At 32.7% G+C, this 25,017-nt stretch overlaps 2 protein-coding genes across 3 annotated transcripts; one reads left to right on the forward strand and one right to left on the reverse strand.

The window, feature by feature from the left end:
• Positions 1-6,658: 6,658 nt before the first annotated feature.
• Positions 6,659-8,339, reverse strand: LOC134710941 (eggshell protein 1-like). Its single transcript, XM_063571359.1, has 2 exons — positions 8,329-8,339; positions 6,659-6,971 (listed from the first exon to the last, which is right to left on the reverse strand). Exons 1-2 carry the CDS (start codon positions 8,337-8,339, stop codon positions 6,659-6,661), a joined length of 324 nt encoding a protein of 107 aa, XP_063427429.1.
• Positions 8,340-10,633: 2,294 nt separating this feature from the next.
• LOC134712091 (RNA-binding protein lark-like) lies at positions 10,634-24,213 on the forward strand. 2 transcript variants are annotated; one of them, XM_063573244.1, is made up of 8 exons: positions 10,634-10,741; positions 13,808-13,956; positions 14,732-14,815; positions 15,581-15,660; positions 17,183-17,206; positions 18,047-18,355; positions 23,257-23,295; positions 23,879-24,213. In XM_063573244.1, the coding sequence occupies exons 2-8, from the start codon at positions 13,822-13,824 to the stop codon at positions 23,952-23,954; spliced, it is 747 nt and encodes a 248-aa protein (XP_063429314.1). In that variant the 5' UTR covers positions 10,634-10,741; positions 13,808-13,821; the 3' UTR covers positions 23,955-24,213. The 2 variants fall into 2 exon arrangements, with proteins under 2 accessions (XP_063429314.1, XP_063429315.1); XM_063573245.1 differs by having other exon boundaries at positions 18,062-18,355.
• Positions 24,214-25,017: the final 804 nt, after the last annotated feature.

The following is a 25,017-nucleotide window of genomic DNA, read 5'->3' on the forward strand; positions in this document are numbered from 1 at the left end:
GATCATTGATATGTGGGCGAATTTGATAGTACTTTAGAATTATGATTGCCCTTGATTATTTGAACTACAAGATGGTGATGTAAATATATTTGTCTTTTCCTCCGTTCATCTTAAAGGGATACTTTTTTTTTCAGTTTTAATAAACAATTTTCTTCATTAGGAAATAAATATAAGAAGATGTTGAAATGTCTGTACTAAGTCAATATGACTATGGAATATGACAGTTTGTTGTTTGTGTTTGAGCTTTTGATTTTGACATTTGATAAGGGACGACCCGTTTGGAATTTTCAATGTTTGTAGTTGGGTATTCTTCTTTTGTTGTAATATGGATCATGACACATCTGCTCATGTTAATATCAACTCTTTTACCTTAAGTGAGTTTTATATAGACTAAACTCGCGTCTAGCGTATTAAGTTATAAACCAGGTACCTTTCGCGATAACTATTACTTGTGTGTTTCTCTGTTCTGTATGTTCTCCAAATTATTTGCATTGCAGTCCCGTCATATAATTATGCCATTTTAATGTTGTATTTAACATTGCCATAAACGCGGGGTTTTGGCTAGCCACAAAACCAGGTTCAACCCACTATATTTTTCTTTTATTGCTATATTGTAGTGCGTTTCTGTGTGTGTTTCATTTTAGTGTTTCTGTTGTGTCGTTGTTCTCCTCTTATATTTGATGTGTTTCCCTCAGTTGTAGTTTGCAACCCGGATTTGTTTATTTCTCAATCGATTTGATATGTATTTCGAAAAGCGGTATACTACTGTAGCCTTTACATCACATCTTCTTTAAAAACTATAAATTATACATTTTTTTCACACGGTGATCTGGATATATTTGACTTTTCGTCCATCAATCTTTGAAGAATATTTTTTTCAGGTTTAATCAAATATTTTCCAAACAAGGAAATGTCTGTTCAAAGTCCACCCTGTATAACCCCGATACAAATGAATTCGGACGTTGACGCGTTCGAAACAATAGTTAGGACAACATTTGGAATGACAACAACTTCAAGGGCCTTTTCTTGAATTTATGTGAGTATATATCAATATGTACATAAGCATGTTAGTTTATATAATCAATTATAAAGTGGTTGAAAATTCCAGATTTTGTAAAAAATCATTTGATAAAACTGCAACATGTAAAACGCAGAGTCATGGTGTGATTTTCGACGTTTTTTTGGGGTAAAACATGGTCAATATCTCATCTTACATAAACTTTTGCGAAGCGATAGTTTGATCAATGATAAACAATAACTAGTTAATGTTATATTTTTATTCTCGTGGGATTTTGTCTGATGCTCGCTCCGTTTCTGTGTGTGTTACATTTTAGTGTTATGTCGTTGTTCTCCTCTTATGTTTAATGCGTTTCCCTCGTTTTTAGTTTGTTACCCCGATTTTTTTTTTTTCCATGGATTTATGAGTTTAGAACAGCGGTATACTACTGATGCCTTTAATTCATCTCGTCAGCTTCAAATGTTCTCTAGAATTGTAAATAAAAACGAAATCGTACAAAATTAGGTCATCTCGTAGTGTATCGTTCGTTCCACCAATTTTGTCAAGTTCGTTCCTCCATCAAATAACCACTGTACAGTTCGTTGACAAAAACCGTCACAAATAAACTTCTTTTTATGGTACTCGTGATGGCAGCAGCAACCTTTTTCTGTGTTTCTATTGTAAAATGTCATCTGTCAACTTTGGCGAAAAAATAGATCATGAAATTATCAGTCATCCAAAGCAAAAATTGAAATGTATAATTAAGCGCACATCTGAAGGCAAAAATTTACAGAAACTCGTAATTTCCACGTTATTCCAGATGAAGTCAAGTCAAAAAATAAATGTATTACAGTCAATACAAATTCGATATCTCTAAATATTCACAATTTCGAGCATCTTCAAAATGCAATTGATGGTCCAATTTTGCCGAAACGAAAACGACCAGAGGAGCTCGTTGACCATTGTTCGCAAGATGTATTAGATGACCAGTCTTTTATAGAATCGAATGACGGCAAGATATTTGAAAAAGACGCCCTTGAACGTTAATCATCTATCTTGCCGAAGGTGATATCAAATTTGAGAGATGTTGGCGAATTGAATCTTTTGTACAGTACATTGAACTTTTGGCATCTGGTTCCTTTCCGTTTGATAACACTGCGTACCCTTTATTCTGTGACGTTGTACAGTGGTATACATTATCTAACACTTCATCAATGCGCTACTTTTTGGAGAACAGGATACAAATTGTTTAATGGGAAATTTATTTGTTTTATGTCAGGTCTAAAAAAAAAAAAACACGGGAAATATAAAAGAAGGAATGTCTGAGAGAGGAACATACGAGAAAATTAATTTTTGCTGTCCGCTCCGGGAGTGTTCTTGACAAAATGATTACACCCGTAAGCACGGACACCTTTTAAGGCCTGAATTATTCGATACAATGATAAACATAATACACGAGAACGATCCGGATAAAAAAGCAACTTTCAAGTTATGTCAGTTTGATGGAAAAAAAGATCAACGTATCTACCATAGACAATTCAGGTGACGTAAACATATGGGGCCATGAAGATCCACAAAAAATTTCAAGTAAAATGAAACAACTCGATGAAGACAAAAAAAAACATGGAACAGTTGAGAAATCTTTTGCAGGATATTCAAAGTGAGAGAACTGAAAGTATTTTAAATTGTGTAAAGAACAAAAAAAAACTGTTTTATTGAGCATTGTATTAACACTATACAGGCAATAGAGCATACAATTCGAGATTTGAGAAAAGCGAAAGTTGGAAAACATATGGCATACGACAAATTTCTTAAAATAACAGAAGGTGACTGGAGAAAATCAAATATGCTTTTTTAATCGGTTCCCCGGTAAAAACATCACTGTTCTAAATATCATCTTGCATAGAAGATTCCTTAAGTTGCATAGATAAATTGGGATGCATAGCAGCAGAGATGAGAAGGTTACGAAACCTTTACTGCGAGGGTAAGGTCTTAGACTTAAGGGCATACGATACAGTTTTGATCCTGTATTTACAAGTTCATGAAAATTTGCATATAGGCAATTTTTTACCTGATTGAATCAAATATGTAATAAAAAATATACCTTCATGTGCTACTTTTTGAGTAAAATGAGGTCGAAATTTTGTATATTTGCTCGAAATTCAGATTTGTGGCCGTAATTTCTTTTTCGAAAGAAAGACATAACTTTTTTGTTATAAAAGATAAAAGCAAATGCGTTTTAATTACGGCACTGCAAACGAAATAAACTGTGTAGCAACTCTAACAGGAAAGGTGTTACCAGTATTTTATGAGCAATCTTCTTATTTTTTAAAAGGCTGTTATACCTGTAGTAATGGTTTTACAGTATATGCCTTCTGTTATTGATAGTCCAGACGGAAGTATAAGAAACAAAAATGGACAAATCATTCTTGCTGTTGAAATTAAATGTCCATACCAAGGAAAAACTTTTACGACACCAGTTCAATATGATATTCCAAAATACTACATACCACAAATATTATGCGAAATGGCTGCTTTGAAAACGGATAAACTCATTTTCTTTCCTACTCTCTAGAAAGTACTTCAATGTTAGAAGCAATTTTCGACGAAAGCATTTGAACATTAATTTGTAAAATTATAAACGACGTTTATGGCAATAATCGCAAAATGCTAACCAAGTTACATCCTTTTATTCCTACTCTGCGACAAAAAAAATGGATGATTACGCAAAAGCTCGTGTACTATTCATTGCAGAAGTTCCTTTCCTGAAGGCGTTTCCATTTCACATGATTTATGCTCTAATGATAGTATACGGTTAGGACATTCCATGGATATTACTGATACCACATCAACTTTTACCACATTAGATGATGCTTTTGATGTCGTTTTTAAATGTAAAACTGTTATTGGAACATCTTATCGATTACTGAGACATAAGGCTTGTGAAGTTTTCGGGGTTTTCCTTAGCGATTTAGATCAAATGTTTAAAAGTGAAATGGACCTATATTGCGTTTGCTTTAAAAGAAAAGAAGGACTGTATGTGTCAGTTATTTCGTTTGACGGTCAATGGTACAATTTGTGTGTGATATCAAAGAACCAATGACACTCGTCTTCTTCAGCTTCAAAAAGACGTTTATAAGAAATCAAAGGCGAAAACAAAAACACCCATCTTACAGATGATTTTTTCTGTTAATAGAATAAATAATAAGTAATGATTCGTTTGAGAGCCTAGAAAGCAAAGTGCATGTACAGTATACAAGGAATGTCTATGGCAAAGGAGTAGGTTCAGTAAGACACCTTTTTGGCCCCAAAATATAGCCGTTTTACAAAATTGTTAAAATGTAAACTTTTAGTTATTTATTGGATAGTAGAATGGTTTTGCTACATAAATATGGGCTGTTTTTGACATTACAATGCACATATATTGGGTACTAGCACCATTAAATCATGCTAAACTACTGAAATCTTAACAATTCCAGCATTTTACTTAAATTTTAGACGATTTCCGTGAACGGCGATTGTCTGATGTTGAACACAAGCGATCGGGATTTAGAAGATCACATATTCAGTGCAATTCCCAATGACGATGTTGACAAAATTGACAACAGGCTAAAAGTTGAGTTTGAGCAGCTAAATGAAAGTATTTGTCTCGAATTGCAACAAGAAGAAATAGTAGCTATTTATTCTACAGTTGTGATAAAAGATGATTCTTTCTCCACGGTGAACAGCACGGAAGACCCTTCATCATTGCATGAAATATCACAAACACTAGATAAAGACAACCAATCAAATAACTCAGAAGATTTGTTTTGTTTAAAGGAAAATGATAACCAGACTATCTTAGATCATTTACGACTAGACAAATCATTGAAAATTTGTGAAAAACTTGAACAAAATTCCTTAAAAAAACTATGTCTGCAGTTTTTAATAAGAAAACAATACTTGCATGTTTGAAGTCAATCGCATGCAAACTGAAAGACAAAAAGATACATTTTCTAATATCTTGGCCAAAATATCACAGGTACTTGTGGACAGGATACCCATTGGGTGCCCCTGAGTGGGTATATCCCGAATGACCCCCATGTAGTTTAATTTTGATTCATTTTTTATTAAACGTTTATTTAAATTGTTTTCACTGGGAATATATGTCGAAGTTACTGACAAACAGCATTTGAGATTTTTGCCAGTCGACTGATATGTTGTCAGTAACTTCGACATATATTCCCAGTACATATCAGTCGACTGACAAAAATCTCAAATGCTGTTTGTCAGTAAAGGGTATCCTGTCCACAAGTACCTGTGCAAAATATAAGATAACAGAATTTTTAAATCATATTGCGGTTGGTATTAAAGTAAAGAAACTAGCGAATTTTCGTCGAAAAAATGTTGTATCGAAGGAGTTGACGCAGCATATGCCTTCTTCTAGAAAAACAAAAGTGGATACTCGATATGCCTTTTGAGGATAGAATGAAATTCAAAACAGTGTGGCTGTTGCCATTGATTGACATATTAAATTCATCCATTGACTAGGACAATTTAGGTGAACGATTGTATGTAACGACCACTGCTCACTATGCACTTTTAAAAGACTCTTAAACTATGGGGTCACCAAAGGTTCTCAACACCTAAATAAAGTAATTCGAAAAATTAATCAGAAATAACACGATGTTTTGATTTATATCAATTGTATAAATCAAAATATAAAGATTAGTTCTGATTAATTTTTCGAATTGTTTTATTATTAAAGGCGTTTAGAAACCTTTGGTGACCCCACAGTTTATTAATAAATGTCTATCGTAGGTACGTCGTGAACAGTGGTCGTTAAAGACAAACGTTCACGTAAATTGTCCCAGTCAATGGATGAATTAAATCTGTCAATCAATAGCCACAGCCACACTGTTTTGAATTTCATTCTAATTTAGAAATATGTGGATTAACAAAACAAATCAACTGGTTTTATAAACCGGAATACTCGCGAGAAACATCAAGCTTCAAATTCTTCTTATTAGATTGGCATCATATTCTCACTAATGCTCGAATAAAATGTTGTTAGACTGGCATTGCCGAGGCTGGAATAAATAGACAGGCATGGATGAAGTTGACAACAAGCGAACATGACAATATTGTGAGTAAAGCTTTGGTGGAGGACCTTGTCGATTGTCAATCTAATAGTTTCGCACAGTAGACTTTTTCTCCGAAAGTTGAGGATGCGAAGAGATTAAACGGCGATTACAACGAATCAATTATTTGTCGCTTAATAAGGGAATGGTATACAGCAGAGGATGATCCAGGCATAGACGTTCGTGAAGCGGAGACTGACTCGTAGACAATGGCTGTTGAAGGATGTTAGTTTGAATAAGTTTCCTCCGCCAGGTGCGTTCATTAAAGGTATACCAATAGTTATGTATGAAGGGTTGTTGACAAATATAGACAGGAAACTTCAATTATTTCCCTTTGTTAAAACTGGAATGTATAACGTCAGGTCACTTGAGACTCTGGAGGCAGAAAATCTATTTGGGGCTTTTCAAGACCTTGATCCAAAAGGTAGTGGTTAAATTAGACCAGACGACATTCCGTCAGCATTGAGTACTTCGTGTGAAATCATTTTATGCTACAGATTCAACAAAAACAGATATCTATCAATCTCTCTATCTTTTCACCTTAACCACCACCACCACCACTACAACAATCACCACCACTATCGCAATTACCATCATTACCACCGCCGCCGTTACCACTACCACCACCACCACTATCGCAATCACCATCATTACTACCGCCGCAGTTACCACTTTCATCACCAGTACCACCACAACCACTAACAGTATCACCGCCGTAACCACAACCACCACCACTATCGCAATCACCATCATTACCACCGCCGCCGTTACCACTTTCATCACCACCACCACCACAACCACTAACACTATCACCGCCGTAACCACCACCAGAAGAAATCACCCATTTGATAAACCTGAGAGGTCAAAGTTAACGGGGACACCACGAAGACGAGTGTAATCTTGCATCAGTGATCTATCGATGCCAGCCAGAGAAATACGACCTATTCGCCAATTCCATCGGTTAGATAAATCAAAAACACTTCCTCATGTTTGCAAAGGACTTAAATTCAATGACGAATCAGTGAACATTTAATTTCAGATCCCATTTCTGTTATAATTTTTACGTTTTGTTTTGAATAAAGTGTTACGATTTTTTTTATAGTAATAATGAAATCCAACACAACATGATACTGAGGTCAAGCTGTAACCATTATTTTGTCATTGAGTTTTGTGTAATTCGCCAGGCGAAACTAAAAAAAACTTGTAGTGAAATTGTTTATTATTATGTGTTTTTCTGTATTAGTTTACAAACAGATACATGATACTTTCGACTTGATCGCCATTTGAATTGTTTTGCACATATGCAGGACAAAAGGCGACCTTCATGAACCACTTTCCTGTGTTCCTTCAACGCGCCCAAAGACTTGTATCCACAACCACAGGTACTACACAGGAACAACGGAACCTCTTGTTTTTCAGTGTTGACCCTTAATGTGAACATTCAGTGAATTCTTGTACGTGAATTGTTTACTACACAGGGAACACTTCTCTGTTCTGATGTTATTGTGTTGATAGGGGTGTCCTCTAAAGTCCCAAAGCCGGTTAAACCCATCACCACAAGTGCTACATTTGTATCTGAATATTAATGTGTGTTTGTGCTTTATGTGGATTGATAGTCTAGATCTTGACTTGAACATAAGGCCACAAACATGACAAAGGTAGCAATAAGTTTTACTCTCATGGGGAACACTGTCCTGTTTTTGGGTTTTCATGAACTCTGTTTTTGTGACGTTTAAGGTCATTCAAACTTTCTTTTGGTTTCATAAACACATAGGTTAATTACATCTGTGATATTCCACTTCTTTTTCTGACTCATCGGACCCCTCGACTGTTTCCTCCTCCATAAGATATACACAGACATTTTAAAAGTACATGTATTACATTCAACTCAAATAAAAAAAAAACGTAGTTAAAAAAATGACATTGAACTAGCTTCCAGTTACTACAATTACTCTTAGATCGGTATTTCATGTCTTTTTGTCATATGTGTTCGTGCTTTTTACTAGCATAAAGCCAAGAGAATAGTAGCATAGCCACTCGAAAACTTTTTTTTAGAAGGGACCAATGGTCGGCAGCCCCCGTAAGCTTTCAGATTATCTTTTTTTAAATTGTTATTAAAAAAATGCTGAACTTTTTTGTAAGCACAATCCTATAAACCAACTGTGTGTCTTTTTTTGCTTACTTGCTGCCATGCTTTATAAACAGAAATACTTTTCTGGCATTTTTACAGAATTTACTTCAGAATATAATTTTAATCCTGTTTCTTTTAAGGTTGCTCATTTTCAGCGTTTACCAGGCCTTGAAATTATTCCCCAGGACTCTAACCCACCCCCTCCCCCTTCTCGAGAACAAATTTTAAAATAATATACATGTTCGCATGGTTAACGAAACTTCTAAAATATATATACAAACGAATTGAAATACATGAAATTGGAATTTATCTGTACAATGAGAATACTATATTGGCTAATGGTGGTAAATTTGCAAAGTTTATGATTTGCATACAAAAATATGTCTAAAAACATGATAATTTTGAGTTTAAAAAGAAATATTGTCACAACGACTCGTACAGTATATTAAACAGTGTAAAGACAACGAAGCGTACAGAGTTAAGGTTCATGTGGACAATTTTTCTAACACATAAAATATGTTTGAAAGTTATTTATCTAGGGTATGCTATGCCTGAAAATTTTTATAGATGCGCAGGTTTGTCTGTACTCAGAGTAAATTTTGAGGTAAAAATACAGCCATTTTAGCCATAGGGTCCACATGAACCTTAAAATAAAAGACGCATAAAGAGATGCACTTTTCGTTTCTATACATAGTATGTATATCTACAACTTGAAGTGTTTTGTTTATGTAAAACGATAAGAATTTTGGAAATGTATATGTTTGCAAAAGTAAAAGGTATGAGAAACTTAGAACTTATAACGATTAAAAATGGAAAACATGCTTTTACTATTGCCAAGGTCGTGCGTTTTGTAATTTCAGCCATAAGAAATAAACTGTTTAAAAAAATATATCAATACGATATAAGTGACATATCATAGTATATCTTGAAGCAAAATATCATGAGAAATATTAAAAGACTTACCTTAAAATTGTAATTGTTAGTCTGTCTAACCTCAGTTGTTCACGGTGTGCTCGACTCGAACGCGTCAACGTCCGGATTCATTTGTATCTGCATGGTTATACGGGGTCAATATGAGTGATTTTTTACTGGAATATGACAATTGTTTCGTTTATTGTGTTTGATCTTTTGATTTTGACATTTGATAATTGGGACATTCCATATATATTTTTTCATTGGAGATCGGTATTCTAGTTAGTTTATTTGTGTGTGTCTTATAGAGATCATGGCATATCCCATTCTGCTCATGTTAATAGAAACGCTTTTACCTGACATCCGAACTACAAACTATATAAAGGAAGTGAAATTTTGTATACAAACGGTGTCACTATTTATTTAAAGTACAAGCACCACCACTCGATAATAAATAGCTTTTCCTTTTTTATTTCAGCTCAGGCCAAATTTAAAGACAGAAAAAGGCATGAACGAAAGTACCTCGAACGGTACTGAACCGAACTTTGACGGAATGCGTCATTTTCTAATTACAATAAACGTTACTTTAAAAACAAATTTCTTTACATGTGTCCTTTAAAACAGCGTTTTCACCTTGATTTGACAACATTTTCTGAGTATTCATAAAAATTCCATTATAATTAAACAGCATACCTAGATATATAAATTCATCACATAACTCAATGATCCCTCCATTAATGAACCATTTTTCATCTGGTTTGATAACACTTCTGTTTCTAAATACAACAATCTTAGTTTTTAACATATTTTTTAAATACGCGTATTGTTATATATATGCGTTTACGTTTCTACATTGGCTAGAGGTATAGGGGGAGAGGGTTGAGATCTCATAAACATGTTTAACCCCGCCGCATTTTTGCGCCTGTCCCAAGTTAGAGCCTCTTGCCTTTGTTAGTCTTGTATTATTTTAATTTTAGTTTCTTGTGTACAATTTGGAAATTAGTATGCCGTGCTTTCATTATCACTGAACTAGTATTTATTTGTTTAGGAGCCAGCTGAAGGACGACTCCGGGTGCGGGAATTTCTCGCTACATTGAAGACCTGTTGGTGACCTTCTGTTGTTTTTTTCTATGGTCGGGTTGTTGTCTCTTTGACACATTCCCCATTTCCATTCGGCTCAACTTAATTTAATGTAAATTATACCCTTCAGAACATATTTATACATCATCTATCATTTATCTATCAAATGTCTAAGTTTATTATATTTTTATTAATTTTTGTATAGTCATATGTATTGTTATTTTCATTTTTTTTTACAATTATTTTTTGTATACATGTAGTTCATACTTTTTTCTGTCACGAGTTTTTTTTGTAATTTTACATTTTTTATTTTTTGTTAGTTTGAGAAAAGGAGTTTATATAACCATATAATCTCCTTGTTTAGCATATACACTGATTGTCTGTTTATTTCAGGTGTGGGTAAGTATCAAAGAGCTTGTTGGAAATGTGGAGCCTCTAGTTTATTTATTTCCGACTTACGTCCCTTAACGATGCGTGCGCAGTATTAAGAATTTTAGCGTGGTAAGGAAAGTCAATTAAAAATTTACTTTTAGATTTGCTAATTTCCCTTACCAAGATAAACGACACACACTGAATAACTCATATTTCAATTAATTATGTATTAATCTCATTGCATCTCTAGACATGTGAAAGAAGAAACAAATAATTAAAAAAAATGACTGAAGTCAAGAGAGAGACAAAGGGCACCCAGTCCTTGTTTGTTTACTGTATAATTATCTGCAAGAAATCTTCTATTTGAAAGCAATCAATCAAGCAACTAGGTTGCTGAAGGCATACGGGTTTATAAAACATGAATTTGAGGTTCTCTTGCAATGCAATGTGAATCTGCAGTGGAAAATGATGATGCTGATAAATTATCTCCCTTTATTGTTTAGTGGGGAATTTCTATTTTCATTTTTGATTATTTTAAAGTGCAATCTAACATTTGGTATACACAATATAGAATCATAATTACCATTTATTTGAAGAGGACTACTATTAATAATTTCCTCATCTTCACTTTTTGGCAATTAAATCAGTGAGGGGGATAGGATCTATATCGGGACTCTGCAGTCTCTGGGATGAGATGTATTTAAGGTTCATCATAACAAATGGACAAATATGGCCGTATTTTCACCTCATAAACTACTCTGTGTATAGACTTACCTGTGCTTTTTGCAAAGATTTAATGCCTAGCATCCACTAGATATGTAAAAGTTATTAAATGCATTTTGTGTTTAAGGAAGATAAAATCTTTCTTGGTTTTTGATTGGCATTTTTTTTCCTTTCTTCAGAAGGTGCAAAAATAAACAAACACCTGAATTACTTTGATACTGTCCACTCACTGACTCCAATAAACTCTTTAACTCACCTATAGTTGTGAAGATACCTGGTGTCCATGTCAATTAAGGACAATGAAAACAATACAAACCAGCTTTTTACCTGAGGGAGCATCTCATAGTTGTACCACAACTTAGTCAATTTTCACACCTTAAGCATGAAAGAAAAAAAATGCCCATCACAATCCAAAAGATTTTATCTTTCTGAAACACAAAATGCATTTAACTTTATTATACCTAGTGGATGCTAGGCATTAAAACTTTCCCAACTTTACAGGTAAGTCTATACTCAGAGTAATTTTTGGCATGTAAATACAGCTATATTTTTTTGTTTGTTATGATGAAACTTGAGCTCAGGATTTTGGGATCCGGAAATTCTTGTTTTTGAATTTTGGGACCTCATGAGGATTTTGGGAATTCATGTTTGTAAGCCCAGGAATTCGGGATCAGGGCCCCTCCTACCCTCCTAACCTATAAGATCTTATAACACTAACAGACTGAAAATTTTACATCTAAAAAAGTTCATTGTTTACAAAATATTTGGCATATCCATAAATCTGTATGTGTACTGTGAAAATACCAATTCTGGCTTTCATTCAACCTTTTGTACTTTTATCATTTAGCAAAATTGCCACAGCAGGCTCTTAATTATGATAGGTGTCTGGTAATGAGTTCAATCCCTGGCTAGTTCAAACCAAAGAATTTAAAGATAATTTCTGCTTTCCTATGAACCACAAGAATTTAAGATTAAAAAGAATAGAATTGTGAGTATAAGGGAGTTTGTGCTTGTCTTATATATGTAGGACTCGGAGGTGCAATGGGGACGCTGAAGTGCGATGGTCACGCTGAAGTGCGATGGTCCAAGCCGAAGTACGATGGTCCTTTTCGCTGAAGTGCGATGGTTTTGTGTATGATGTTTAAATAATGTGACGTTTTCAAAATACAACATGGATTCGAAGGCAGGAAAATAGATTTTGTAGAATAAGGTTACATGCTATTAAAGGAAAGTAAAGGGGGGGGGGGGAATGAAACGAACGATTCAAGTCCCGAACAGTTTTAGCATTAAATGTTGAGGTTAAAAACATATGTTTAAACATTTTAGGCATCAAAGCGGCTGAAAAGATGAACTTGGTCACCAAATGGGCTAACCAGTATTCTGAATTATTCCGCAGACTTTTTGTACGGCAAATACAGTATACTAATCTTAATTTATCTTTACGTAATCGGGACATGATTTTATATGGGCAATTATATATATAAAAAAAGGCTAGTAATAGCATTTTGTTTCATTTTTTTTTGCTATTTCATGTTCATATAATGATGTTTTATTCCCAAGATAAATTTAGTTTTTAAAGAACACAATCGCTATAGTCTTATTTTTATTATGGTTTCAGTGTTGATGGTCTACAACATGTTAGACATAAAATAACCTGACTAAACCCTATGTGTACTTCCCAATTGATTATCCTCAAATTTATTTTTCGTGAAATAATTGACAAGCCTCACTATTAGTGAAGCATAGATTTACTTGGCAGTATTTTACTTCGTGGATACTGTTTCATCATCAGGTATGTATAAATTGATGAAGAATTATTGTGAACAATTACTAAGTTTTATCATAATATTTAAGTCAATCAGTGGCGGATCCAGAAATTTCCACAAGCGGGGGCCCGCTGACTGCTTAAGAGGGGATCCGCTAGAGTCATACTTCAGTGATTCCCTATATAAGCCACAGAAAAGGGGGATCCGGTCCTCTGCCCCCTTAATCCGCCTCTGTAAATGATATTGACACTTCTTAGTACTATTATAAAGACCTACACGCTGAATCTTTTCTTTTTTTTTAACTTGAAAACCTTATTCCATACTCTTGCGTGCTAAAGGGAGAATTGGAAAATTAGATTAAAACAAAAATAAAAGTCTTTGGTATGATCTAAACAGATATTAAACAATCTTCCAAATTAGAGGCTAGCAGCTTATTTTGTCAAATCTTAATGGTGTTATTTTAATGAAAAAGCTCATATATTTTGCTTTTGAACAAATTCTTAGGTTGGCCATCGCACTACAGCGTAACCACCATCGCACTTCAGCGTAAATATCAGCAAGTTAACGTCACAATGTCACCATCGCACTTCAGCGTAGACCATCGCACTTCAGCGTGACCATCGCGATTCGGAGTACCATCGCGGTTCCGAGTCCTACATATATTTATTCCAATTGAAAATGCATGTGTTATTTTACTTTTTTCCAGATCATAACTTCAAAATGCCGCCACAAATATCAACAAAGATTTACATTGGTAATTTACCAGAAACATGTCGGAGAGTAGAACTTCAAAAGATGTTTGAACTTTATGGAAAAGTAATTGAATGTGACATAGTCAGAAACTATGCCTTTGTAGTAAGTTGATTTAATATTGTGCCCAATAGGCTTTATGTTGTTATTTTTGTTTTACCTTTTATAATGATGTTTAGAAAATTAGAAAAGCAAGAATTAAATGGGCTTTTTTTCAGTGGCAGCAGCATCAGCAATGTTTTAAGTTTGTGATAAAGACAGTTTAAGGGGAAACTGTAGTGTTATGATATTGATATTAAGCTATTTACATGTCATTTGCAGTTGTATTAGCATTGCTACATCTCATTCATTGAAAGTATTTTACCCTGCTGCAACACAACATGTTTCTATGAGGTTTATTTAGCCCTGCAACTTCAGTCATGGATCTTTCACTTGGATGTTCTGTTAAGCATGATGCACTGTAGTTTAATTGTTTTTAGTATAGCTTTTTGCATTTCAACATTTGCATTTATATACATACACGTACATTCATTTTAATATCAAAAAGGCACAAAGATGAGTCAGATCAGTAGCATGACATTTGTATCTGTGTGTGAAAAGAATGACTTCAATTAATTGGCTTGTAAAGTACATGTACATAACATGTAATACTAGATGAAGAAAAGCTAAAACAAAACAAAAATCTAATGACATGCCAGGTTTGTATATGTATATCAGGTGATATGAAAATGGCTAGTCATCTGTCTTCTAATTGAATATTGTACTAGTAATAAAAAATTAGGATGATACTTATTTATTTAAAGATTGATATCATATCATGAATATGTTGATATTGGCGTTAGCATCTACATTTTGTAAAAATGTTATAAATGATTTCCAGCACTTTGAAAATCCAGATGAAGCTAAGATGGCACAAGCAAATTTAGATGGAACAGATTTTGAAGGTTCAAAGCTGAAAGTTGAGGTACATAAAAACTTATACTATTTTTATGATTTTGTATAGAAATTTTGTTTCGTCTTTCGCAATCACCGTTCTGTGTGTGTTCATTGTCTATCATGCATACATGTAACTTTTTTTCCTGATGATGGAGTCCAAATATGTCATAGTCCAAAGGTTTGAACTTCCTAGATGTACATTGTACATGTAAGCTATTTTCTAGCATAAACTACTAATAAAAAGCTGACTAAAAGGGAGCCAAATTATTCAATGAAGGATTCCTTTTCAAGGAGAACTTACGTTTTAAATTCTTGAATAAACTCTAGAGAGACCAATAAACATTTTATTTATTCAATAGGACTATTCACTTTGCCATCATTTAAATGACCAGGTACACTCATACTGAATCTAGGGAAAAATTTCAAATGTATTTTTTTACAAAATAAGATGATTAGCATTAAAAAAAAGAAGCTAAATTGTTACATATATTAAATGTATTTTTCAAGCTTTTTACAACCTTTTTTTAATGTGATATGCATCTCCTTTTAAGCATAGCATATGTTTTGTTTTAAACTTTATTGATTTAAAATTAAATTTATTCGTTGACTAAATAAATGCTGTAAAAGAAAATGGAAGAACACATTACACATTTTCTGCATGTATTTATATCAATGCAATAACTCATAAGTGCCCAAGTCCAAAAGGGTCTGTTTTTCAGTACAATCGAAGGTGAATACACTTGTTAAATCCTAGCTTGACCTCTGTTAAGGAACTGATCACCTTATTTTGTAGTTATCACACAGTAAAGTCCGACAGAAACCAGGCATGGGTGGTAAAGGTGAATGTTACAGATGTGGAAAAGAAGGCCATTGGTATGTATACAATTACATAGGATAAAAATAATGAGATTTGGAAAGATTTCCTATGAGACCCTAACCACCAGAGTTCAAATGGCATGGTGGCCTACGGCTGTTGTCTGCTCTATATGGTTGGGTTGTTGTCACTTTGACACATTCCCAATTTCCTTTCTCAGTTTTATGTATAAGCAATGATAGGTTACCCTACATCATTCAACAACAATAAAAAGCTGTAACTTATATTTGGTCTCCATATGAAAAATGTGTAATATTTAAATGAGAAAATAAGCTGTCTAATTTATAAAAATACAATACAGTTAACTCTCGTTGTCTCGAACTCGCTTGACTCGAAATTTCGGATGAGTCGAAGTTTTCACGTGGTCCCGAACTTTGTTCCATATAAATGTATGTAATTCGACTCCTGATGAGTCGAAATTGGATGTGTCGAAATTTCGGTTGAGTCGAACTAAATTCACGATCCCAAGGTTAACAAAAGCATTCAAAATTCATTATTTATCTCGAACTAATACACATTATGTCAAAACATGACCTCCGGCATTTAAATTGATTGAAGAGTTAATCTGACAATACACGTGTAATTAAATTTCCGGTCACTGACCACTGTATTCATTTATGACATGCTATTTCCACGAGCGTTTACCTAAGATTATCTTTTATATAATTTTTATAAATAATTAGTGATACATTGTTAATGTTCATGAAAAAGTATTTAAAATGTTAACAAAACAATTAATTGTGATTTACACTAATGAGCTTGGGTGTGTATAAAGTAAGGATTATGACTTCCGTTGATGATCATCACCTAAAAACTACTCAATCGGTGTCTTTATCTTGTTGTATTTTCTTTTATTAAAAGAAAGAATACAAAATGAAGAGGAATCTATAAATTTTCTAAAGTCTTTTGTATCCGAGAATAAACAATTTTGTCAACTTTAAACGACCTGAATAACGGAACTATCGATTGGAAATTACTCTCTCGGATAAAAGCCATAGGAAACAATTGTAACTGAAACAATTGAATAAGTAAAACAATGTTATTATAATAACGAAAGACCATGACACAAATACATCGATTTGATACTAGAATATCGATCCCCTTCCCGGATTTATTTTAGCTTTACCATGCTAAGCAAGAGTTGTGTCCCTTGTTCAGTCAAACTTCCGGTTTTCGTTTGAGTCGAACTATGTGTATCTCAAAATATTTCTCCGGTCCGGCTGACTTCGAGATAACGAGAGTCGACTGTATTAGTTTGTTCTCACAATATGTTATTCGTGATGGTAGGGCAAGTGATTTTAATTCTTTTATCAAAATACTTTAAATATTAAATTTTAGTCTGAAATGATCTGCTTATTGCTTTGTTTAATTCTTAAATTAAGATTTGTTTCCTTCTTCAGAGAAATGTGAATAAAAGTTGAGTTCACATGCATATACATGATATAAGAAAAAAATACATTTACAAAAACGAAAGTGTACAATAATTTCAATTGAATAACTAATGTTTTTGTTTACTTGCAGGTCAAAAGATTGTCCCAAGGGTCCGTAAGTATTTTCATACAAATTATGTAGTCAGAGTGTATTGAAATATAGCTGTTTAACTTTACTGATATGAAGTTTTGAATTATTTGTGACTTGGTGTGAATTTGTATGACATTCATGTGTGTATTTAATGGATAAAACTGCTTCATTAGGGTCTTGCAAAATAGCCATATAGTTCTAGTAATGATCACATAAAGTACAATAAATCACAAAAACCAAGATACTTTAAATTCATATGAAATTTTGTAAGAAGAAAAAGAGATGACAGAAAACATGAAAATGACAATGTAGTTCCAAAGAACATTAATAATTTGATGTGATTTATGTAAATGTAAACAGAAAAATTAACAAGATGAGACCGCTAACAATTTGAAAAAAAGTATATTTATAAATAGGTATACAAGTGATAGATAAGATAGTTACCTTTAATATAGCACAGATTTTTAAAATGTTTGACTTTTTGCAAGCACAATTTATGGGAAATTTGAAGACACTTCACACTTTCGCAACCAACAAATCTTTAACATTGTATAAGGCCAAAAAAAATATATGTCTGTTTACGGTTACCGGACCTACCCTTAGTCATTTTATTTCCGTCATTAATTGAAAAATAAACTGAACTCCTGTCAAAAGTGAAGATAGTGTTGCCTGGTACATCCCAAAGTTCACAATCTTGAATATGATAGCTGTTTTAAGGAAATTCACTACTCATGTGATGAAATAAACACTTTGTTGCCAGATTTAAACAGAAATATTTTTTTTTTTGGCTTATATATATTATTATTGTAATAGTGTTTGAAAAAGATTTAATTAAAGAATTGACTATTTCATGATTGCGTATAGGATTTCTAACGACAGATCAAAACCTAGAGGGGGAGCCCCAATGAGAGACATGTATCCCAGGGATCCTTATCCTAGAGACCCTTATGATGCCTACTACAGAGACCGATACCTGCCTCCACCACCAATGGACAGATTTGATAGATACAGACCATATCCAGATCCTTATGATAGACGTCCTCTGCCTCCTGCAAGAGATCCACGGGATCCATTTATGAGAGAAAGAGACCCTTACGCAAGACCCCCTCCAGAGTATTATGGCGCCTCAGGAGGAAGAAGGTCCCCTGTTGCACCTGCACCACTTCCAACAAGGTAAAAATGCAAAATGATATGTCAATATAAAGTTTGCGCATATTGGTTCATTTACCATTGTTAGTTTTAATAACTGTTACGAAGTTGATGATTGCAAGTTTTTATACGACCGCAAATTTTGAAAAAAATTTCGTCGTATATTGCTATCACGTTGGCGTCGTCGTCTGCGTCGTCGTCGTCCAAATACTTTTAGTTTTCGCACTCTAACTTTAGTAAAAGTGAATAGAAATCTATGAAATTTTAACACAAGGTTTATGACCACAAAAGGAAGGTTGGTATTGATTTTGGGAGTTTTGGTCCCAACATTTTAGGAATTAGGGGCCAAAAAGGGCCCAAATAAGCATTTTCTTGGTTTTCGCGCTATAACTTTAGTTTAAGTTAATAGAAATCTATGAAATTTTGACACAAGGTTTATGACCACAAAAGAATGGTTGGGATTGATTTTGGGAGTTTTGGTTTCAACAGTTTAGGAATTAGGGGCCAAAAAAGGGCCCAAATAAGCATTATTCTTGGTTTTCACACAATAACTTTAGTTTAAGTTAATAGAAATCAATGAAATTTAAACATAATGTTTATGACCATAAAAGGAAGGTTGGTATTGATTTTGGGAGTTTTGGTCCTAACAGTTTAGGAAAAAGGGGCCCAAAGGGTCCAAAATTAAACTTTGTTTGATTTCATCAAGAATTGAATAATTGGGGTTCTTTGATATGCGGAATCTAACTGTGTATGTAGATTCTTAATTTTTGGTCCCATTTTCAAATTGGTCTACATTAAGGTCCAAAGGGTCCAAAATTAAACTAAGTTTGATTTTGATAAAAAATTAATCGGTTGGGTTCTTTGATGTGCTGAATCTAAAAATGTATTTAGATTCTTGATTATTGGCCCAGTTTTCAAGTTGGTCCAAATCGGGGTCCAAAATTAAACATTGTTTGATTTCATTAAAAATTGAATAAATGGGGTTCTTTGATATGCCAAATCTAACTGTGTATGTAAATTCTTCATTTTTGGTCCTGTTTTCAAATTGGTCTACATTAAAGTCCAAAGGGTCCAAAATTAAACTTAGTTTGATTTTAACAAAAATTGAAATCTTGGGGTTCTTTGATATGCTGAATCCAAACATGTACTTAGATTTTTGATTATGGGCCCAGTTTTCAAGTTGTCCAAATCAGGATCTAAAATATTATATTAAGTATTGTGCAATAGCAAGTCTTTTCAATTGCACAGTATTGTACAATGGCAAGAAATATCTAATTGCACAATATTGTGAAATAGCAATATTTTTTTTTAATTAGAGTTATCTTTCTTTGTCCAGAATAGTAAGCAAGAAATATCTAATTGCACAATATTGTGAAATAGCAATATTTTTTTTTAATTGGAGTTATCTTTCTTTGTCCAGAATCAACTCAAATCTTTGTTATATACAATGTATATTCACTTTTTACTACCAACTGATAAATTAAAATTATCTTTACCATTCAGTGATAACAAGCAGTTTTTTTTACATCTTAATATTTTATGATGTATTTAAATGAGTAGTTATTGTTGCAAACTCCATTAGAAATTTAATTGAGATTAATTTGGAATAAGGGAAAGGGGGATGTGATTAAAAAAATTGGGTTAAATTTTCTCATTTGAAATTTCATAAATAAAATGAAAAATTTCTTCAAACATTTTTTTTGAGAGGATTAATATTCAACAGCATAGTGAATTGCTCAAAGAGAAAACAAAAAAATTAAGTTCATTAGAACACATTCATTCTGTGTCAGAAACCTATGCTGTGTCAACTATTTAATCACAATCCAAATTTAGAGCTGAATCCAGCTTGAATGTTGTGTCCATACTTGCCCCAACCTTTCAGGGTTCAACCTCTGCGGTCGTATAAAGCTACGCCCTGCGGAGCATCTGGTTATTTTATACAATTTCTTTTTCTGTGCAACTGTTTTGCAGATGAACTAAACATTTGTTTATAATAGCCCTTTACATACCTCTACATGAAGTCTGAAACAAAGTATTTATGTTAACAATAAATAGATACAGATTTGTTGATAGTGTTATGTCATTTTAAAGAGAAATGAAAAATTAAAGCTTCTTTAAAACAACCTTAGGATTTGAATTTAAATTGATCATTATCTTTGGAAGTTGTCTAGTTTCAAACTTCTTCCTTATATTTGACTAGTAACCAGCAGTCCAACACACTCACAGAGAGTTGTTGTTCATTTAATTTTAATATTATCCCATGTGATAATTAAACATTTTCCAAAAACAGTTGTAAAATGAGTTGGTGTTTTTAATTAATAATCAATTGTTATTACTATTTACCTTCCAGTGCATGTTACTTATTTTACATTCATTCATAATGGTTTTTATACGACCGCAAATTTTGAAAAAAATTTCGTCGTATATTGCTATCACGTTGGCGTCGTCGTCGTCGTCGTCTGAATACTTTTAGTTTTCGCACTCTAACTTTAGTAAAAGTCAATAGAAATCTATGAAATTTTAACACAAGGTTTATGACCATAAAAGGAAGGTTGGTATTGATTTTGGGAGTTTTGGTCCCAACATTTTAGGAATTAGGGGCCAAAAAGGGCCCAAATAAGCATTTTCTTGGTTTTCGCACTATAACTTTAGTTTAAGTTAATAGAAATCTATGAAATTTTGACACAAGGTTGATGACCACAAAAGAAAGGTTGGGATTGATTTTGGGAGTTTTGGTTTCAACAGTTTAGGAATTAGGGGCCAAAAAAGGGCCCAAATAAGCATTATTCTTGGTTTTCGCACAATAACTTTAGTTTAAGTAAATAGAAATCAATGAAATTTAAACATAATGTTTATGACCACAAAAGGAAGATTGGTATTGATTTTGGGAGTTTAGGTTCCAACAGTTTAGGAATTAGGGGCCAAAAAGGGACCCAAATAAGCATTTTTCTTGGTTTTCGCACCATAACATTAGTATAAGTAAACAGAAATCTATGAAATTTAAACACAAGGGTAATGACCATAAAAGGAAAGTTAGTATTGATTTTGGGAGTTTTGGTCCCAACAGTTTAGGAAAAAGGGGCCCAAAGGGTCCAAAATTAAACTTCGTTTGATTTCATCAAAATTGAATAATTGGGGTTCTTTGATATGCCCAATCTAACTGTGTATGTAGATTCTTAACTTTTGGTCCCGTTTTCAAATTGGTCTACATTAAGGTCCAAAGGGTCCAAAATTAAACTTAGTTTGATTTTAACAAAAATTAAATTCTTGGGCCTCTTTGATATGCTGAATCTAAACATGTACTTAGATTTTTGATTATGGGCCCAGTTTTCAAGTTGGTCCAAATCAGGATCTAAAATTATTATATTAAGTATTGTGGAATAGCAAGTCTTTTCAATTGCACAGTATTGTGCAATGGCAAGAAATATCTAATTTCACAATATTGTGAAATAGCAAATTTTTTTTTAATTAGAGTTATCTTTCTTTGTCCAAAATTGTAAGCAAGAAATATCTTATTGCAAGATTTTTTTTTAATTGGAGTTATCTTTCTTTGTCCAGAATCAACTTAAATCTTTGTTATATACAATATACAATGTATATTCACTTTTTACTACCAACTGATAAATTTAGATAATCTTTACCATTCAGTGATAACAAGCAGTTTTTTTACATCTTAATATTTTATGATGTATTTAAATGAGTAGTTATTGTTGCAAACTCCATTAGAATATTTTAATTGAGATTAGTTTTGGAATAAGGGAAAGGGGGATGTGATTAAAAAATTGGGTTCAATTTTTCTCATTTGAAATTTCATAAATAAAAAGAAAATTTCTTCAAACATTTTTTTGAGAGGATTAATATTGAACAGCATAGTGAATTGGTCTAAGAGAAAACAAAAATTTTAAGTTCATTAGAACACATTCATTCTGTGTCAGAAACCTATGCTGTGTCAACTATTTAATCACAATCCAAATTTAGAGCTGAATCCAGCTTGAATGTTGTGTCCATACTTGCCCCAACCGTTCAGGGTTCAACCTCTGTGGTCGTATAAAGCTACGCCCTGCGAAGCATCTGGTTCCTCTTGAATTTGCTTTTGGCCAACTAAAGTTCTAAACTATAAGAATAAGGTCAATTCAGAAAAATATTTCCGTTTCGGGAGTAAGGGAAGAAAACAGTTTATTAGCAGTACATTTTTATTCCTATACAAGAAAGTCCACATACATTTATTTATAGTAAAACTTAGTTATTCAATTTCAGTTATTACATGTAAGTTATCATATTTTGTGCTCTTTAAGAGTACCTCCAGTTGGATTTCTGCAAGAAAAATATATAAAAAAAAAACCAATTATTTTATGGAAAAATATAGCCTTTTCTTTGCAGAAATGCTACTGAGTGTGCTTTGATCAAATTTATCAGGAAAGGTCATTAATTTTGATCAAGTCTTGGCATGTATTGCATGTTATTCAATACTTTTGGGGGTAAAACTTGCATGAAATTCCATAAAAATCCTGTCTTTACTGGTTTGAGAGCACTTACCACAGTGTTGTAATTCAATGCAGTGAGGTGAATATTCTTCAAACCTGATCATTGTCCATTTCAAATGATATATTAATGATTTATGTTTAGATATTTAAGTTAAAATGATCTGCATGTGTATGACCATATTTGAGAAGAAAACCATTTCAATAAAAAATAATTAAGTTGTGGATGATGTATAAATCTATTCTTGAAAATTATCAACTAAAATAACATGTACAATGTATAGAAAGATATCTCCAATACAAAATATTGAGCATAATTTACTGATAAATGAAATTTTTAATTTTAAGTTCACATTGCAAAATGAAAAATAAATATAGCTCCAGTAGTGGAGCATTTTGATTGTATATTCATTTTCTTCACCCAATAATATTTTATATTTACAGGGATCCATACTATGACCATTACTATGAAAGAAGAACAAAGTAAGTTTATTGTTTTTTCCTATTTTTAGATATATTTATTTTTATATGTCATTGGTTTCACCCTGATATATTTATTTTGAACGAATCATTTATCATCATCTGGTCATGTGATAGTTATCAGGTTCAATTGTGATTTGCAGTCATTTCATAAAATACATGTATTTAATACTGGTATTTGTAATGATTCACATTGAAAGTTTTGTATAATAAATACAGACATAATTCTCTAGCATGTCTAGTGATGTAAAAAAAAAACAACAGTCAAGATCCTTTTACTGTCTGAAAATTAGTCAAGTTAGTCATCATGTTGTCCTTGTACATAAACATAAATTTTTGTTTGAAAATAAGGGACTTACTTAGAATGTAATTGTCTTAATTTTATGTTGTCACTTTTCATGTCTGCAAGGAAAATTTCATTAGTATTACTTTTCATACAGACAGTCTAAAATCATTTAAGTAAACTCTATCTTAAAAAATTATATTAATTTGAAATATTATTTTATGGATGGAACCATTTGTTAGAAAATGAATGATATTCATTAATATTTGATTTGACATGTTTTCCTATTTGTTAATCGTACAGCTATCCTATTCCACCACCACCGCCGGGAACCACTCGCATGTCGCCACCTAGAAGTCGCATTCCGGCACCATATTGACTGTCGTAGCGGGAGAGAATGCGCGGATGAATGTGATTAAGGAGAAAGACTTGACAGCGGATAATCGTGTGTTAATGAAGACGGAATTGGATTAAAGTCGCAATCATTGTAATATATCGCCTTTCATGACATTAATGTAATTATCGTGTTGTCAGAAATTTTACACATCTTTTAAATGAAGTGTACATAGAACTCATTGGTTACATTTTTATGAATTCATATTGTCGCTATGTATCATCGGAATAAATTTGTCTCGTGATTCGAGCTTGTTTTTCTATGTATTTAGTTCGCTTTATATGCTGATTGTTACGTGCTCTACAACAGCAGAGTGTCAATATCGCTACATTATTATTAAGGTGTTCCATCGAGAGGTGAAGATTTAATTTGTCTGCATCGTTTTTAATTGCAACAAAAAAGGCCATGTAAAATAAGAAAATATTTCTTAATCTTCTCCAGCAATGCAAATTAAGAGAGGTTACATATTTTTATCATCTAGAATTTAGATTTTGTGTCTTCCTATTGGACATGATATAACAGCATTTTCATTTAAACTTTTTCTTGTTTTTACATGCATTATTGCTCTTTATTTGAAAAAAAACAACATTTCATCATACTTTGTAGCATTATAATGGACTGTCAATTAATATTACAAGTGTGAAAAACTGAAATGGTCATTTTTTGGAAAGTTTTGTTTATCCTTTATCAAAAATACATCTATTCAAATAGTTTAATATAAGAGTTATTTAAAAAAAAAAGTCATGTTAATTGACATCATTTGATAAGCAACAGCAAAAGTGTGAGTAGTATTTTCATTCAGGACATGTTGTACAATACAATACAATACAAATATGTTTATTATAGTGACATTGTGTATAACAAATTATGTACAATATTGAAATATTTCAATTAAATTACACCCGGCCCAATGGACCTATAAGTCACTTCAAATAGATACTATATTATTAATTCAGATTGTCATCAGGAATTTTATATACATGTTAATTATTTAAATATAAGTGTTGTCTGCGTTTTGTAAATGAATGTTCTAAGTATCGAGCTGTTT

Source organism: Mytilus trossulus, chromosome 3 (assembly GCF_036588685.1).
Source record: "Mytilus trossulus isolate FHL-02 chromosome 3, PNRI_Mtr1.1.1.hap1, whole genome shotgun sequence".
Lineage (NCBI taxonomy): Eukaryota > Metazoa > Mollusca > Bivalvia > Mytilida > Mytilidae > Mytilus > Mytilus trossulus.

Bases quoted from the DNA above. Each gene is read 5' to 3' on its own strand.
- LOC134712091 (XM_063573244.1), top strand. From the start codon at position 13,822: ATGCCGCCACAAATATCAACAAAGATTTACATTGGTAATTTACCAGAA. The intron at 13,957-14,731 runs GTAAGTTGATTT...AATGATTTCCAG, and splicing joins TCAGAAACTATGCCTTTGTA to CACTTTGAAAATCCAGATGA. The intron at 17,207-18,046 runs GTAAGTATTTTC...GATTGCGTATAG, and splicing joins AAAGATTGTCCCAAGGGTCC to GATTTCTAACGACAGATCAA.